Source organism: Carlito syrichta, unplaced genomic scaffold (assembly GCF_000164805.1).
Source record: "Carlito syrichta isolate Samal-C Ts95f unplaced genomic scaffold, Tarsius_syrichta-2.0.1 Scaffold287424, whole genome shotgun sequence".
NCBI lineage: Eukaryota > Metazoa > Chordata > Mammalia > Primates > Tarsiidae > Carlito > Carlito syrichta.
In genome coordinates this window covers 230448-250224 of record NW_007231520.1, presented here as the reverse complement: position 1 = coordinate 250224, position 19777 = coordinate 230448, and the positions used below count along the sequence as shown (strand labels likewise).

The 19777-nt window shown below is 39.6% G+C and overlaps 1 protein-coding gene across 1 annotated transcript in view; it reads right to left on the bottom strand.

The window, feature by feature from the left end:
* CRCP (CGRP receptor component) overlaps positions 1 to 19777 on the bottom strand; it is a 45069-nt gene that overhangs the window by 14834 nt on the left and 10458 nt on the right. Inside the window, exons 2-4 of the mRNA XM_008052742.2 lie at positions 10045 to 10081; positions 8445 to 8543; positions 5266 to 5360 (exon numbers count right to left, since the gene is read on the bottom strand). Of these exons, the coding sequence (XP_008050933.1) occupies positions 5266 to 5360; positions 8445 to 8543; positions 10045 to 10081 (231 nt within the window). The remainder of the gene's footprint in view (positions 1 to 5265; positions 5361 to 8444; positions 8544 to 10044; positions 10082 to 19777) is intronic.

Genomic DNA, 19777 nt, shown 5'->3' with positions numbered 1-19777 from the left:
ATGGACTGGAAGAATCAACATTGTTAAGATGTTCATTCTACCCAAGGCAATCTACAGATTTAACGCAATACCCATCAAATTACCAGCAGCATTCTTCTCAAACCTGGAAATGACAATTCAGGAATGCATATGGAAACATACATGACCAAAGAAGGGTGGCATGAGGGCCAGAGAGAATGGGGGAATCCCAGAGAGGAGAGCTAGAGAAGGGGATTTCTCTAAATTTGAGCATCAACACAAATCCTAGGTTCACCCTGAGCCATTTATGTGCAGAACAGCAAGCATCAAACAGAAGCAGCACCGCAAAGATGCTGAGAAATGAGCAAGTTAAACCACCACTCCAGTTTCATATGCATAAATGACCCAACGCAGCAGGACAAAGGTTTTAAAAGCTAAAATGACACTGAAATCCTTGCCCCTGGAAGGCAAGACTGACTTGAACTCTGAACCTAATTGGGTTAACCCAATTAACAGGACCCAGAGTCTAAACAATATTCAGGTTTATGTCCAGGATACAATCTAAAATTACCTCAACCAGGAAAATATGACTCATTCTCAAGGGAAAAGATAATCAACAGATGCCAAACTTATGATGCCCCAGATGTTAGAATTATCAAGACTTCGGCTATTATAGCAATATAGGGTTAAAGTAAACATTTCTAAAATGAATGGAATAACAGAAGTTCTCAGGAAAGAGACAAAAGTTATAAAAAATAAGCAAATACAAATTTTAGAACTGAAAAATACCTGAAATGAAAAATTCACTGGTAAGCCAATAAAAGAATGGAGATAAGAGAAGAATCTGTGAACCTGCTGACAGAACAAGAGAAATGATCTCATTTGAACAACAAAGAAAAAAAAGGAATAGCGCCTCAGAGGCCTATAGAGCAGTATCAAGGTCTAGCAGTTGTGTTTTCAGAGTTCAATAAAGAGAGAAGAAAGAGTTTGGCACAGAAAAAAAATATTTCAAGCATAGTTGAAAACTTCACAAATTTAGTAAGAAACAAATTTACACAATCAAGAAGCTCAGCAAAGACAGATTTTTTAAAAAAGCCTAAACAAATCATAATCAGATTACTGAAGACCAAAGATATGAAAAATCTTGAAAGCAACCAGAGGAAAATGACATATAACATGTTTGAGTGATCACAGAGCTCTCTAATCAGCGAGCGTGACAGCCAGAAGACACTGAAATGGCATCTTTAAAGTTCTGAGGGAAAAGACTGCTCAACATGGTGAAATTATCTTTCAGGAATAAAAGAAAATAATGACATCAGTTGAATGAAAACTAAGAGAATTTGCAACCAGCAGACCAACAGGTCTAAGAGAAGTGCTAAAGAAAATTCTTCAGAGTGAAGTAAACAATAAGAGAGAAACGGAGCTTCTGGAATAACGAACAAAAGAAATGGTAACATCCTGGGTAAACACACAGAAAACTTTGAGTTCTCTTAAGTTCTTTAAAATATGTGAGAGTAGGCTGGGTGCAGTGGCTCAAGCTTGTAATCCGAGCACTTTAGGAGGCTGAGGCGAGAGGAATGCATGAGCTCTGGGGCAACTTGGTGAGACCTCATCTCTATAATAAATAAAGAAAAAATCAGCTGGGCGTGGTAGCACACGCCTGTAGTTCCAACTACTTGGAAGGCTGAGGTGGAAGGTTCGCCTGAGCCCAGCAGGTTGAGGCTGAGGTGGCCGTGAGCATGCCACTGCACTCCAGCCTGGGCAAGAGTGAGACTCCAACTCAAAAAAAAAAAAAATGTGAGCGTATAGAAAGTAAATGTTAAAACACTGCTGACAATATTTTCAATGTATGCAGATGGTTTGTTATAAATATGACAACCATAGCATAAAAGACAGAAGTTAAGGGAACCTATATACATTTTACTTAAAGTGGTAAAATATTAACTCTGGTCTGGAAATAGTTAGATATGCATACTGTTCCTACAGCAACCACTAAAAATAAAAATATACAAAAAGACATAAGCAAAAAACTATAAAACTTTTTTATACTAAAGAACAAGAGCCAGCCAGGCTCGGTGGCTCAGCCTGTAATCCCACGCCTTTGGGAGGTTGAGGTGAGTGGATTGCCTGAGCCTGTGGGTTCGAGACCCGCCTGGGCAGGCGAGACCTCATCTCTACAATAAATCAAAAAATTAGCCGGGTGTGGTAGTGCATGGCTGTAGTTCCAGCTACTTGGAAGGCTGAGGCGGAAGGATCGCTGGAGCCCAGCAGGTCGAGGCTGCGGTGGCCGGGAGCGGCCACTGCACTCCAGTCTGGGCGACAGTGAGACTCCAACTCAAAAAAAAAAAAAAAAAAAGAACAAGAGCCACATGAACGTGAAAAAGCAACTGGCAAAATTCAACATCCAATCTCAGCAATATAAACTCCCTAAACCTAGTAAAGTGCATCCATGAAAAACCTAAACTAGCATCATTCTTAATGGTAAAAGACTGAATGGTTTCCCCAAAGATCAGGAACAACACAAGGATGTCTGCTCTCACCACTATTATTCACCACCATCATGGAGGCCCTCCCAGTGCAATGAAGCAAGTAAAAGAAATAAAAGGCACACAGACTAGAAAGAAATACAACTCTGTGTTTGCAAACACTATGACTGCCTATATAGAAAAACCCAAGGGATATACTAAAAAAGCTCCTTGAACTATTAAGTGGATTTAGCAAGGCTGGAAGATATAACGTCAATTTAGGTAAGTCAAATATATTTCTCTACATTAGTAATGAATGTCTAAAATTAGTACCATTTATAATAGCACCAAAAATTATAAAACACTTAGATATAAATATAAAAAAATTGGTGCAGAACCTGTATGCTACACTGTTTTCATGATTAGAAGTCTTAGTATGTTAATGTCAATTTTCTCCCCTAAACCGGTCTATAGATGTAATATAATCAGAATTCCAGAAGAATTTGTTCCAAATATCAACAAGCCAAATGTAGATACAAAGGCAAAGGACTGTAAAAGTCAAAATAATTTTTTTTAAAGTACAAAGTGGAAGAACTCACACTATCCTATCTCTATAGTTATTACAAAGCTGCAGTGACCAAAACAGTATGGTACGGGCAAAAGGATAGAATGAAGAAACAGATAACAGGTTTCTTACAAAACTGCAAAGGTAATTCAAATGGAGAAAGGACAGTCTTTTCAATAAATGGTACTGGAACAGTTTAACATCTATACACATACCAAAAAATGAATCTTAATCAGTATCTCATGTCATACCTCTAAAATTAACTCAAAATTGATTATTTCTAGAAAAAAACATAAGAGAAAATCTTTGGGATCTTGGGCTTGGCTGAATACTTATATACAGCATCAAAAGCAGGATGCATAATAAAAAAATAAATTTGACTTCATCAAAATTAAAACCTTCTGCTCTCAGAACAACATTGTTGAGAGAATGAAAAGACAAGATACACATTGGAGGAATTATCTGCAAATTACATGTCAAACAAAGGACTCATATCCAGACTATATAAAAACCATGTAATAAAAAATGTGATAAAATAATGAGCAAAATATTTTAACAGACACTTCATCAAAGATAAATGTATAACGTATAAACACAGGATGGATGACAAACATTATTTGTTATTAAGGAAATGCAAATTAAAATAAGATGCCATTTCAAACCAATCTGAAGAGCTAAGATAAAAAGTATTAAAAACAGGACAGGTACCATGGTTGACATGTGTAATCCTAGCAATCTGAGAGGCTGAGGTGCGAGAACTGCTTGAGTCCATAAGTTCGAGGCTGCAGTGAGCTATGTCACGCCACTGCACTCCAGCCTGGGCAACAAAGTGAGACTCTATCTTAAAACAAACAAACGAGCAAACAAACAAACACAAAAGCCCACCAAGTAAAAACAATAAGTATCAGCAGGAAGCAATTAGAACTTTCTTACATAGCTGAGGTAAATGCAAAATGGTGTATTTACTTTGGAAAAGTGTTTGGCGGTTTCTTATACAGTTGAAGTACAGAAGGATCACCTGGGTCCAGGTGATCATGCCACTGCCCTCCAGCCTGGGCGACAGAGTGAGTTATCAACTCAAAAAAAATAAAAAATTCACTCAAAATAACTGAAAGTAGTATCTCAGAGATATACTGACATGCACATAGCAGTACTGTTCACAATAGTCAAAAGGTAAAAGCAACTCAAATATACATCAATGGATGTTGGATAAAAATGTGGTTTATACATAAAATGGAATATTATTTAGCCTTACAAAGGAAGGAAATTCTCACATATGCTACAACATAAATGATCCTTGAAGACATTATGAACAGTGAAATAAGCTAGATACCACAGGACAAGTACCATACAATTGCACTCACACGTGGTACTTAAGAGTAGTCAAATTCATAGGGAAGAAAATAGAATAGTGGTTGCCAGGGGCTAGGAGGAGGAGAGAATGAGGAGTTATTGTTTATTGTGTACAGAATTTCAGTTTTATAAGATGAAAAATATTCTGTGGACAGATGGCGATGATGATTGTAAAATGTGAAGGTATTTAATGCCAGTGAACCTCACACTTAGCTAAAATAATAGAAAAAAAAGCAAAGAACATTCAGATACGAAAGAGACAAATACTATATGATTCCACTTGTAGAAAGCAGTCAAATTTATAGACATCACATGAAATGGTTTCTCTAAAAGAAAATTATTGATTATCCTGAGTTAAAAAAAAGATTTTGGAATTTATCAGCTCTGGTATTGATTCTAAAAGACCTGGGCTAATTTTCTTCTCATGAAACTCTTGATCTATGATGTGTTTAGTTTTTACAAGTGGAACTCATTCTAGAAAGTCATAAAGAAAAGTCACTGGGCACTAGAAGAACAGACAATGCTATCAAGACACTTTTGCCTCAAGCAAACACAAATGTCAAATGACTTCACTGATCAATTTGATAAAAAGTATTTAATTTGTGAACTCTACTTTTCATCCAATCTGGCCTGAATGCTGGGAAGAACTGGATGGAATAGGTCATATGAACTGGGAATGCAAGAAAAGATCTTGAGATTTAAAAAACCCATCAAGTTCTATTCCTCACTCTAGAAGGGTCCCTTATGTCCAACTCTCATTGTTTCATATGTAATACCATAATCCTACTTTAAAAGAGCACTGTGTGTTAATTATAAATCTAAAACCCAATTACAGATAAATACATAGCTGCTGAGGATGACTTTTTCAATCTGTCATTTTCATTATGTATCATTCTCTTCCTATTTAAGATAATCTTTACTTACTTGGTCAACTTGTGGCTTTTCAATGCTGTGAGAAATTCTCTGACAATCTCAGGATTTTGGTGCCTGCATGGTGTTTTGGATATGTATTTTAATGTCTACAAAAAAAAAAAAGGAAAAGGCAAGCATAAGACAAAGAACTCTGAGAAAAAAGGAAGGCAGTGTCTAAAATTTAGTATTCTAAATTTTTGTTTTATCTATCCTCTATAAAATAAATGCCTTCAGGAGAACCAAACCTCATAACAAAAATTCCTGAAAGAGAAAACCAGTAGCCAGAACAGAAAGAATAAATTAATGAAATGTTAGAAGAAAAGTTTTCTATCTTTAAAAAAAAAAAGGCTGGGCGCAATGGCTCACACCTGTAATCCCAGCACTTTGGGAAGCTGAAGGAGGAGAACTGCTTGAGCACAGGAGTTCGAGACCAGCCTGGGCAACATGGCAAGCCTTCACTTCTACCAAAAAAAATAAATATATAAACCACAAAAAAGTTAGCCAGGCAGCCGGGCTCGGTGGCTCAGCCTGTAATCCCGCGTTTTGGGAGGCCAAGGTGAGTGGATTGCCTGAGCCCGCAGGTTCGAGACCTACCAGGGCAACTTAGCGAGACCTCATCTCTACAATAAATCAAAAAATTAGCCAGGCGTGGTACCGCACACCTGTAGTTCCAGCTACTTGGAAGGCTGAGGCAGAAGGATCACCAGAGCCCAGCAGGTCGAGGCTGCGGTGGCTGGGAGCGGCCACTGCACTCCAGTGTGGGCGACTGAGTGAGACTCCGACTCAAAAAAAAAAAAAAAAAAAAAAAGTTAGCCAGGCATGAGTGGCATGTGCCTGGAGTCCCACCTCCTCAGGAAGATGAAGCGGAAGGATCACCAGAGCCCAGGAGTTTGAAGCTGCAGTGAGCTGTGACTGTGCCACTGCACTCCAGCCTGGATGACAGAGTGAGATATGGGATCAAAAACAGAACAAATCTAACAACTGTGTTATCATACTTCAGGCAATTTTTCTTGAGAGAGAGGACCCAGGCTGGGCACAGCAGCTCACGCCTATAATCCCAGCACTTTGGAAGGCCAAGGTGAGAGAATTGCCTGAGCCCATGGGTTCAAGACCAGCCTGGGCAACTTGGTGAGACCTCATCTCTCTACACACACACACACAAAATTAGCCAGGCATGGTGGCACGTGCCTGTCGTTTCAGCTACTTGGGAGGCTGAGGTGGAAAGATCATCTGAGCCCAGCAGGTTGAGGCTGCGGTGGCCAGGAGCGTGCCACTGACCTCCAGTTTGGGTTAACTAAATACAAGATGGTATAGATGGTATCCTGGATTGGATCCTGGAACAGAAAAAGGACAGTTGGGTGTCTTTTTGTTTTGTTTTGTTTTTTGAATCGGAGCTTTACTCTGCTGCCCAGGCTGGAGTGCAATGGCACCATCACGGCTCACCACAGCCTCGACCTCCTGGGCTCAAGCAATCCTTCCGCCTCAACCTCCTGAGTAGTTGGGACCACAGGCACGCTAGCCAATTTTTTGAGTTTTTGTAGAGACAAGGACTGGCTATGCTGCCTAGGTTGGTCTTGAACTCCTGGGCTCAAGCAATCTTCTCACCTCAGCCTCTTTAAAAGCGACTGCAATCAGTCAATTTTTTATTCTTTTAAAGGGAAAGTCCACGTAGATTTAACTTGGGATGTACTTCAAAGCTGAAAAATAAACAGTACCTTAAGTGCCTAAAAGTCTTTCAAAGTACAAAAATCAGATTGGGCTCAGACTCCTCTATAACAACAAATACTAACAGATAGTATAATACCTACAGGGCCTTGAAGAATAAAAGTTGAACCCCCAAGCCCCATATTCAGATGACCTGTCATTCACATTAAGAACACTGGAAACATGTATTCTTCTGTGTAGAAAGTCTCAAAACATTTAACACAATTAACTTTCCTTAAGGCACCAAGAATTAAAAGCAAGAACTTAAGGAAGAACAGAGTTGAGCTTAAACTAAGTATTTACAGTTAAGAATACCTGACAGTTTGAAATCTTGTTTTTACCAAATTTCAATACTAATTACCAATATTTTCTGCTTTGAAAGAATTGAACTATATAATGTAAAAGAACATGAGTGAATACATAAATAATAGGGTTTTAAACATATCAAATGAACAAAATTAGATGGGAAGAAATGGTGGGGAAAGTGCTGAAGTCCTTTTTCTTATAGGGGATTATGGTAACTTAAATTTAAATAGTCTTTGAAAAGACAAAAATAATTAAAACCAAAGACAATTTCTGGCCTTTGCCCTAGGTAAGCTCCAAGCCCTTGGAATATTATGCTTAACAGGAGCATCTTTGGTTGGGGGTCTTAGGTCACACTGGATAATCTTAACAATGTAAGCTAGGGTAGAGGCTGACTCTACCTGTATAGTTCTGGGTATTAAGGCTCAGCTGAGTTTCTCTGGTTGGCAGTATTCTCTGCCTACTGTCACACATTGATTTCAGGAGAGTAACATGTCCTGACTCCATGGGAGAGAACAATGGAAGCTCTGCATTTGGTGTTTCCCCTGGACTCTACCCTATTTTCATCTTCCCTCAGTCAATGTTAACATGTTTCCTTTTGCTGTAATAAACCATAATCTTTAATATAATAACTTCCAGTGAGTTCTGTGAGTTCTTCTAGTGAATTATCAAACCTGAGAGTAGTTCGGGGGTAGGGATTCTCAGTCTTACAGCCTACTCTAACTTTGTAGCTAGCTAGCCCTTGCAGCTGGCCAAACTCCTCCCACCTTTATAAACAGAATAACAACTGGGTTACAGTAAGCTATTTAAATCAAATAAGAGGTCCCGGCTCGGTGGCTCAGCCTTTAATCCCGCGCTTTGGGAGGCCAAGGTGAGTGGATTGCATGAGCCCACAGGTTCAAGACCCGCCTGGCAACTTGGTGAGACCTCATCTCTACAATAAATTTTTTTTAAAAAGTAGCCGGGTGTGGTAGCGCGCGCCTGTAGTTCCAGCTACTTGGAAGGCTGAGGCGGAAGGAGCAGCTACTGCACTCCAGTCTGAGCAACAGAGTGAGACTCTAGCTCAATAAAAAAAAAAATCAAATAAGAGGCAATCTTGATTTTGGCAGCCAGTCATCAACAGAATAAACCAATCTTCTTCTTCAATACTGATTTAGGTAGGCCTGCTACAAGTCCAGGCTTACTTCATAGGTGATAGTATTCAAGTTCTGTTGCCCAGAACTGTGCTTATTCTTTCCACTTTCTTTACGCTGCTCTTTCAGATCAGTTAGTAACTGGAACACCTAGGAAAAGATACACAAAAGATTTTTATGAACAAATTTGATAAATATATGTATTCTAAGATCAGGGGTTTATGACAGATAAATAGGAAAGTATAGTACCTCCTTTTTTCCACAAATCTGCCTCCCAACTCTTAGATATAAGCAAATAAGTCCTAGAAGCATGTGATATTTTTATAATGCTCTTTTATCTAAGTCAAATAATTCAAATTCATTAACTAAAATATTTCAAATGTTTCCTATCAATATATGCCATAGCACTAATTTCCAATGGTCTAAAAAATATACTATTTGAAAGTAAATTTTCCTAAAATATTTTTTAAAAAGAATTCTGCATCTCTGATATGAAAATAGTATAATAATTTAGTACAATAATTTATTTCTGCAAAGGAAAAATTACGAGGCAAGTGATAAAATATAGTTTACAAAAACAAAAAAAGGGAAAAAAACACATGCATTAGCACTGGGGGTAATCTTATTGCTGTTTTAGAGAATCTAAATGAACTAAAGGAAATATGGGCTCACACACCATTACGAGGTACAATGCAACCCCTCCTGTCTGCTATTCCTCTCAGAAATAGTGGCATGAGACCCAGTGAATGTAATGCTTCCCCCAATGACTCAAACACTTAACAAACTCCAGATTGGATAAAGAGGCTCCTAAAAGTCAAAGGCTCGACCAGCAACTATTTCCTTACTGTTATGAAGAAACTTTAGGAAGGAAGAAATATGGCCGACTGAGTTTACTATACTACCTTCTATACATATAAATCAGACATTGGAGACCCAAACCTCCTTAAGTCTTCATGAGTTTAGACTCTGGCATGTGGAAAACTGACAGTCAAGGTATGAATGGTTCTTTCTACAACTGGAGTTAGACCTGTTAGATGGTTCTGCTAGTACTAAACAGGACCCAAGCAAAATAGGCAGCAGACAAAAATAGTTATATTTCCTCTCTCACCAGCTTCTTTCCTTCTTTCCCTATCCCCAGCAACCCTACTCCCAAATCCAAAAAATTATAAATCTGCTAATTCCTACTATTCATAATGGTGATCAACTAAACTCTCACTTTCAAAATGAGGATCTTAATGCCCATATGACTATGTGAGTATCAACAAAAAATGACATATAAAAGCATTTTATAGGTAAAGGGTGGTAATTAGAAAAAGGCATAAGTATTTTAATAGGGAACCTTTACAGACAAAAAAAAAAGCTCTAAAATAAATGCTTCCATCCTATGACGGCATCCCAAATGATGATCAAGAATCTCTGGGATTTAGAGAAGGTTGCCTACTGAAAATAAAGTCTTCCCAGATACCCTATGTATAATTTATCAAGGTTAGAATATCCCAAGGTCCACCAGAGGGTGCCATCTGTCCTGTGTTAAGGTAAAAAATCCAAAAGACTTCAGTCACTTCTAACCAAAACTAATTCAACAATCTTCAGACGCAAAGGGCAAACTGTCAGAGAGGAAAACACAAAAGCCCACTTCAAAGCTGCTTACCTCATAGTTACTGAGCAGCGCAGAATTGGCATCCTTCCTACAAAAGAAAAAGTAAGCTATCATCATCAGTCTATGCTCACAACTGTTATGATGAAATGAGACAAAATATTTATCTTGTCAAGATCCACTAGTCCAGTTCAAGAATTTAGGGACTATAACCTAAAACTGAGAAATGTCCTAAGTCCTACATGGTTTAGCTATCCGTGGACAATTTTAGGGCAGACTTTTCTTTTTATAGCCATAGTGTATCACCCACCTATCACCAGGCAGGTGATGAAAATACTATGGTTATCACAAATCTACACAGGCAAAAGTTAAGAGAAGTCAGATATCTAGGATGAGTTAGTTAACAGAAAGAACATGGGGGCAAAACTGCAAAGGGGGCAGGGTCAATAAACAGTGAAGGTGCTAGAAAGAACTGGAAAAACGAAGTGCAGCCCCGCCCCATGCACATGTCCTCTCTCCATTACCATCTGCCTCCCTTCAGCTATTGATATGTTGGGCAGACAAGCCCTCCTGCTGAATCAACAGAAATGATCTACTTAACACTATCATCACCCACTGGCTATTCCAGCAATGTCAAGAATCCTGAATATCCACAAAATTCCAGAAGTGTTCATATTCTGTATGAACTCAATAGGCAGAGTTCATGTGTCAAGTAGTGGTAAAAGCCTGGTCCACCTGTGTAACAATCAAGGTAATATGTCATCTTTCATGTGTGAATGAACACAACAATGTGACTTATATTAAATCATAACTGGTCAATTCTCAATACCACACCATAAAGAATTTATTGTTTTTAGCAGCCTGGAGGCAATATAACATAACAATTAAGAACAGAATTTGGAAATCGGAATTGGGTTCATAGTCTAGTTCTGCCACTTATAAGGTATGTGAGTTTTAGTGAGTTAATTACTCCCTAAGTTTATCCCTCTAATACAAAAAATGGGGCTAACCTAGTATCTAGAAATGTAGCCTGAGTTTTTAAGCCCAGCTTTACCATACATGAGCTGTGTGAATTTGGGCAAGTTATTTAATCTCTCTATGCTTAAATTTTCTATCTATAAAATGGCAATAGTACCTTGTAAGATTGTTTATAGGATTAAATGAAAACATGTACTTGCAACACAGTAAGAGTTCAATAAATGCCAGTGTTATCACCACCACCTGTGCTACTACTGCCACTAGCACAACCTCTTCCTACCCCATAAAACTGTTATGATGAAATGAGGCAAATTTTAAAAGCTTAGTATAGTTCTTGATACTTATTAAAATCTTCACAAATGGAGGCTATTATTTTTTTTAAAGATATTACCTCAATTCTCATTAAAAACTCTGATATAGGAGCTATTCCTATAACTATAGTAAGATTTTTCTTGTTTTTTAATTTTTAAGTTTAAAGATGTGGAACACAATGCAGCGTTAGGTATACAAGTTTTCATTATGTAGGTACCCTTGTTGATAAGGTATGCTGCCCACCCCCAGCAGTTTCCAACTACTGCCAATCCTCCACCACCACCACAGCAGTTTCCTGCTACTGCCAATCCTTTTCCTATAGTATTACAATAATTGTTCAAGGTCCGCTTATGAGTGACAGCATGTGATACTTAGTTCTTTGTTTCTGTGACAGATCACTCAGTATGATAGACTCTAAATTCATCCAAGTTGCTGCAAAGTCCATATGTTTGTCCTTCTTTATGGCTGCATAATATTCCATTGTGTATATGTACCACATTTTCTTTATCCAGTACAGTTTTGATGGGCAGCACAGTTGGTTCCATGTTTTTGCTACTGTGAATAGTGCTGCAATAAACATGCACATGCAGGTATCTTTTTTGTAGAATGATATGAGTTCCTCCAGGTATACTCCCAACAGGAGGATTGCTGGGTAATACGGAAGGGAAGGTCAATTTCTAGTTCTTTCAGAAATCACACTGTTTCCCAAAGAGGTTATACCAGTTTGCATTCCCACCAGCAGCGTAGAAGTATTCCTTTTTCTTCCACAACCTCACCAGCATCTGTCGTTTGTTTTGGTAATGCCGGGCCATTCATACTGGGATTAGGTGGTATCTCAGTGTGCTTTTGATTTGTATTTCACTAATGATTAGTGAGGCTGAGCACTTTTTCATGTGTCCTTCGGCTGCCTGTATATCTTTTTTTGAGAAGTACCTATTCATGTCTTCTGCCCACTTTTTAATGGGGCTGTTTGTTTTTTTCCTTTTGGCACATTTGAATTCCTTGTAGATCTTAGATGTTAGGGCTTTGTCAGATATACAGTTGTCAAATATTTTTTCCCATTCCATGGACTGTCTCCCTGCTCTCTGTAGTATGATTTTCTACTTTACAGATTATGAAACTGGGACTAAGACATTAACTTGTTCAAGTTTACACAGTAAGAAGTCTAAGAAAGTAGAAGATAACTATAGAACATGAAAAATGGGACTATAGTGGATAAATGGGAACCAACAATGCAGAATTCTAAAAATTCAGGTAGTAAAGTTTGGACTTGACATAATGTGCAACAGAGACCACTACAAGTTCTTAAACCAGTAGTGGGGCTAGATGATGAAAATGACACAAAATTGCAAAAAACATGGGCCAGATGGGTGATGTCTCCAGTCAATAAATAAAGCAAAACTAACAGGTGATTAACACAGGGATCGACACAGGCCATAGGTCATCAGCACAGTGATGTCAGCAATGTAACCAAATCAGTTCTGAAGCTTACCCAATGCTATTAGTAGTGATTCAACAGATAGTTACCATTTCACAAAAGTACTGCTCTGCTTATATGATTACAGCTGCACTCAGGTCACAAAGGATACCACATTTACAAATAATATAACACAGGAAAGACGATACATAATCAGTGTGCATGATACAGTTCATTTAAAATTGAAAATGACAAACCAAACCACATGTCATATTTGTCCACTTAATCAGGAAGTCGGCCCACAAGGCTTTCTCTTATCTTTGCTTGAAATTGAGTTATAACTCCCTGTGCTCTTTAAAATATGAGGCATTAAGACATCTCTTCCTGGAGCAGTTAACTAGGAACAAAATACAAATGTTATTTTTCTTCAGGGCCAATGAATCCATCCCAGGTGTCATTGTTACAACTTCATTTTTAAATCATGACACCGTCTCTGTCACTCAGAATATTCCATGCCCTGGGAAATCTGTCCTTGGCTCCTCCAAGTTACTACCCACTGTTCATCAATATTGTTAATGCAACAATCTAAAGAACATCATCTGTTTTTTCTAGAATCAATATACAGAGGAGGAGGAAAACTCTCTTTTATATGTATTTTAATGATCTGTGTTTTGGGACTAGGAGAACAATGGATGTTTAAACAAGTACTACATCTTGTGGACTCTGACTGGCAAAAGCTGGTTTATTAATCGATTTTCGTTTGTTAAGAAGATGATTTTTTTTTAACTCGCCTAAATATATACAGAGTAAATACCAATGTATGCTAGGCTTTTCTTTATTCAATAAAATGTCAATGAGAATAGTAGCTATAGTATCTACCATTTATGAAGTCCTAAATGAGCTGTATGTATTGGGAAATTTTTTTAAAGGCAATTTTTATGGATTGCCTGAGCCCGTGGGTTTTAGACCCACCTGGGCAACTTGGCAAGACCTCATCTCCACAATAAAATCAAAAAAAAAATTAGTCAGTCGTGGTAGCACACGCCTGTATTTCCAGCTACTTGGAAGGCTGAGGTAGAAGGATCGCTGGAGCCCAGTAGGTCGAGGCTGCGGTGGCCGGGAGCGGCCCTGCCCTCCAGTCTGGGTGATGGAGTGAGACTCTAACTCAAAAAAATAAAATAAAATAAAGGCAATTTTTATTCTCAGGAAGTTACTGTAACCATTAAACGGCAGGTTGTTGGGAATGAAATATATTGAGATCAGACAGACATCAACTTAATCAATTTATCCAATTTAACACCACCAATAATGATGACTGAGAGACATGTCCCTCACAGCAATCCTGGCCCAAAAAAGTTTAATTTGAATCTAGTCATGATGACATAATCAGATAATTCCAAACTGAGGAACATTCTTCAGAACAATAGTCTAGATTTTTCAGATATCAATGTCATTGGTCACAATGTCAACGCCACCAAAAGCCAGAAAAGTTCTAGAATTAAAAGAGATTAAAGAAACATGACAACTAAATGCAATGTGCACTTCTTCAATGGATCCCAAAAGCTAGGAGGAGGGGAGGCAGCTAAAAGGACATTTTTGGGACAACTGAAAAAATCTGAATATAGACTATATTTTAACAATAGTAGTTATATCATTGCTAAGTTTCCTGGGTGTGATAACAGTACTGTAGTTACAGAGAAGAATGCTCTCTTTCAAGAAGGGGTGAAATGACATGATGTATACAACTCTCTCTAATGGTTCAGTAAGATATGTGTGTGCATGCACATTAAAAGATGTTTCCAATACATGTAGCTCATTTAGGACTTCATAAATGGTAGATACTATTTTCATGCATGCACAAAAGAAATCAGGCCATGTCAGGAGCGATGGTGTGCACCTATAAACCCAGCTACTTGGGAGGAGGGGAGAGGGGAGGAGGGACAGAAGAAGGCAGATACACAAATAAAAACGCTAGTAAGTGGTAACTCTAAGTAAAAGGTATACAGGTATTCGTGGTGCTCTTTTGGCAACTGTCCCATAGGTTTGAAATTTTTCAAGCTAAGAAATTGAGAAAAATGGAAATGTAAAACTAAAATAAAGAATTCTATAAGGTAAAAGGATATTACAATAACTTAAGGACATAAAATGCATTTTCCTCCAGAGATTTTTGGAGCTACTACTGTCTGTAACTGACACATCTGTCAGTTAAATTATAAATTTACAAACTGTTGATCTCTATAGAGCAGGAATTGTCTGCACTAGAGCTAACTCTTTGATATTATGCAACACATTCACATGCAATCAGACTTCTAGAAACTGCTCACCTACACAAAACTTCATGTTCTCCCAGAACACAGATAGTACAGTACTGATTTTATTGTTTAAAGCAAATATTCCAAGTGAATTTTAAAGACTGTCTGAATCTATACTACAGGCAGGCAATTACTTAATTTTCTTAAGTAATAAATTAGTCGACTGAAGTTGTCTTTCTTCTTTTTTTCAGGCTGGAGTGCAGTGGCCCAGTCATAGCTCACTGCAGCCTTGAACTCCTGGACTCAAGGGATCCTCCCACCTCAGCCTCCTGAGGTGACTAGCTAGGACTACAAGTGTGCACCACCACACCGGGGTAATTTCTTTTTTTTCAATAGAGATGAGGTCTCGCTATGTTGCCCAGGTTGGTCCTGATTTCTTGAACTCAAGTGATCCTTCTATCTCTGCCTTCCATAGTGCTGTGGATTATAGATGTGAGCCACCACACCTAGCCCTAAATTGCCTTTCTATTTGAAATTTAACCTGTAAAATTTGCTTAACTTGCTGAGTCAATTTAATGGATGTAAACAACTACTTTGGAAAACCAAAATCTAAGTAAACAGAACAAAATGATCTTTGGAAGGACTTTCCCTAGAATGACACACATACACACACAAAAAAGCCCATGCAAACAGTGCCTATTAATTGCCACACAGTTAACTCTTATAAAGTCAATGACAAATTGCTCACATTTTCCTATGTCCAACCTATGCTATCAATTCAAGTCATGTTCTGAAAAACTAAACTCTGGTACAAGAAAACTTAGCAGGCTTCAAAGTCAATGAACAATTTACCTTGTAGCATCCTCTTTACAGTCCCATTATTGGTTGCTATAATACCTATTACCTAACTTTTCTAAATCTCAGTATTTCTAGCTGTAAATGGAAAGAAATCTTGACACCACCTTAAAAAGATGGTACAAAGTATAAATAATGCCCACTTTCCTAACTGTGCAAATTAAGCTCAAGAATAAAAGAGCAAACACAAAGCTTTCCAACCATAGAAAGGATCTCAAAGATCATTTATAGACAAAGTTAGCCCAATAGCAAATACCTTGTAAACATAAATATTTAACTTTGCCATAAATATTTTGTATCCTTTTAGTTGAGGAAATTTCCAAATGATGGTCAAGAAGTTTTTATTTTATTTTTTCATTAGAGTCTCACTTTGTCACCCAGGCTGGAGTGCAGTGGCCCGCTCAGAGCCACCATAGCCTCAACTTGCTGGGTTTAGGTGATCCTTCCACCTCATCCTTCCAAGTAGCTGGAACTACAGGCGCACACTACAACACCCAGCTTATGTTTTTATTTATTGTAGAGACAAGGTCTCACCAAGTTGCCCAGGCTGGTCTCAAACCCCTGAGCTCAGGTAATCCTCTCGCCTTGGCCTCCCAAAGTGCTGGGATTACAGGTTTGAACCACCACGTCTGGCGAGAAGTTTTTATTTTTAAATTGTCAGCCAAATAAAGCATAAATATCTTCCCCTTTAAGAAATTTCTGGGGCCGGGCACAGTGGCCCAAGCCTGTAATCCCAGCACTTTGGGAGGCTGAGGCAAGAGGATTGCCTGAGCTCAGGGGTTTGAGACCAGCATGGGCAACTTGGCGAGACCTCATCTCCACCATAAGTCAAAAAATTAGCTGGGTGTGGTGGTGTGCACCTGTAGTTCCACCTACTTGGAAGGCTGAGGTGGAAGAATCACCTGATCCCAGCAGGTCAAGGCTGAGGTGGCCATGAGCATGCCACTGCACTCCAGTCTGGGTGACAGAGTGAGCCTCTAAGTCAAAAAAAGAAAAGAAATTTCTGGTGTATGTCCATATATATTATTTGCTTAGTGGATATTTACTCAATAAATGAAGGAAAAAGTAGTAAAAACTCAGGAGAGTTTTTCACGTGTGCCTCCTCATTTAAAGCTCGTGAGAGAGATACAAAATTCAGTTATCCCTCGTATCCAAGGGGGCTAGTTCCAGGACCCCCACATATACCAAAATCCTTGCAAGCTCAAATCGCACATCAATCCTGCAGAACCCACAGATACAAAAAGTCAGCCCTCCATATACACAAGTACAATCGCATCCATCCAATATTATGTCTAATTTGTATGTTTGGTTGTGGATGCAGAACCAGCAGATGTGGAGGGCCAAGTGTACCTACTGAAAAAAATCCACGTACAATTGGATCAGTAAAGTTAAAACCCGTGTTTCTGAAGGTCCACTCAGCAACTCAGGGTTCCAGTAAAGAGCCTAAGAACCTGACTGTCAGAGGTCACACCTCATGTTAGAGACCAGACAGGAGCTAAAAGTTAGGCTTCCAGACCTTTCCACTCCAATCCCAAGTCACAGAAAACCTCATTTTCCCATAAATTCCTAGCTTCAAAGTTCTTGATTGGCTTCAGTAAGTAACTCCTTGGGAGAAGTGGACAGGCTGCTACAAAACTAAAAACTCTTGATTCACAGCATTTCACTTACAAAAGTCAGAGAATCGACATGTCCAGTTATTAGGATGCTAGCTAATTAATTTATACAGTCAGCTCTTTGCATCCTTGGGTCCCATTTCCTCAGATTCAACCAACCCCAGATGAAAAATATGTATTTTTTAAATTTCAGAAAATTCTAAATTGTTGCTGACATGTACTATGTAGTTAGGCCTACAATGGTTGCCTCTGTACAGAATATGTAAACTAGTTTTTCTTGTCATTATCCCATAAACAACACAGTATAACAACTACTTACATAGCATTTACATTGTATTCGGCATTATAAATTGGTTGAAAAACAAATTGTTTTTCCTCTTTTCTCACTCCACAACAATCAACACAGAAGACTGCTGTGACCAAATATGTGGGGATTTTTCCCCAACAACAAGCAGGTAATCAATTACACAGCTGATACCAGCTGGGCGTCTTCTAATCCAATTCAATCCTGACATTATCTACCTAGAGATAGTGTCAGAATCCATACATTGAGAACTCAGTCCCACAAGACTGTCCCTATGTCACACACCGGTTGACAGTCCAAGCCTCCAGAACACCGAATGCCTTCAAGATGGGGTTCCCACGATGCCTTCTTGAGGTTTAATTTGCTAGAGTGGCTCAAAACACTCAGGGACTTACTTACATTTTCTAGGTTATAAAGAATATTACAAAGGATACCGATGAAGAGATGCCTAGGGTGAGGTCTGAGGGAACATGCCCAGAGCTTCTGTGCCCTCCCAGGGCATGCCACCCTCCAGGAATCTCCACACATTCAGCTATCTAGAAGCTCCCTGGACCTGTCATCTTGGGCCTTTTATAGAGACTTTATTAGACAGGTATGACTGAAGCATGGACAACCATGTAGAAAATGTGACTGGACAAAAGATGCTGTGATCTAATACGAATAGAACGAGTGCAGAATCTCAGCAAGGCCTGGCTGTTCAGATTCTTCCTGACCTTTCTGTGCAGTCTTCCTTCCTCCAACATGTGGGGCAAGACCCCTTCTGAAATGGGGGTTTTATGACCTACAATCAGACAGTACAAGTCAAAGAATTTCTTTATGGCTGGCTCCAAGACAGAAAGGCAAGGTAAGATTAGAGGGCAGAAGGTCAGAGATCTGCTTTCTGAGGCTTAAAGGGTTCCAACAAAATAACTGGTTTTCACCTTTATCACCCTGAAGCTGTTCCAAAGCTGCTTCAGGACCCAAGGCAAACAGCCAAATACTTAAACAAAGGATACACTTTTTTGTTTTAGTCACCTAGGAAATTAACAAGTGCTACAGAAACTATTTTGAGGATGTCGGAAAGATAGTGGCCAAGCCAGCTGGACTATGCAAGTCCCCGTGTGAGTGAGTGAGTATACGGAAAATACTGTGTATGTGTTGGTGAGCGAATAGGTGTGTGAGAGGCTGACTGAGCGAGGGCTAGGGAGCTAGCAGCCAGGGCTCCGCTGGTACAGCCGCTGGTGCCACAGCTGCTGGGCTTGGACCCTAGCGATTACCGGGATGCAGAAGCCAAGCACCATTTTCTTTTTCTTCTTAAAGTCAACAAACCCTCCCTGGGAAGAAAATGCTGGGAGAGACTGTAAGTGGGGGCTTGTGAGCAAGTGGCCAGGCCCCTGGTGCAACAGCTGGTGCTGCTGCTTCTCTGCTTCATCCCTGGCTCTTCCCAGGTCGCAGAAGCCGGGTGCCCTTATGTTTCTTAAAACAGACAAAAGCGGCAGGGGAGAAAATATTGCCCCAGGTTCTCCCTCACCGGTGCGGCAGGAGAGAGACTGCCAGTTCCTGGCTTTGCCTCACCACTTCAGCGCCTGGCAGGGCACTGGCAGCAGGGCCTGCGGAGGGAGTCCAGAGGCAAAGTCCCACGGAAGAGTACAAGAGAGGAGCCCCGCCATCATCTTGAAGGCGGAGCAGGAAAGTACTCCGACTTGCTCACCATGGAGCAACAGACCTGATCTCTGTGACTGGCAGACCAACTACTCAGGGACTGATCGTGACCCAGAAGGAATATCCTGAAAGCACCAACTTCGGCGGGACCTGATGAGTGCTGAGTTCCAGGCGCCCCACCCCCTACCCTGATCCAGCCCCCAGACAAAGGGTATGGCCTGAAAAGGATGAGGAAGAATGCCAAAGAGAGCAGTGGTGAGTCCGGGGCGGATCCAAACCCGCTCCTCCCCAGCAATCCTCTGAACGTCAGACCCACACAGCTGGGACATGACGAAGAGGGACAAACCCAGGCAGAGCCTAAACATCAGTGGCAACAGGAGAACTCCTTTCCAGGATAGGCCTGGCTGGGGCACAC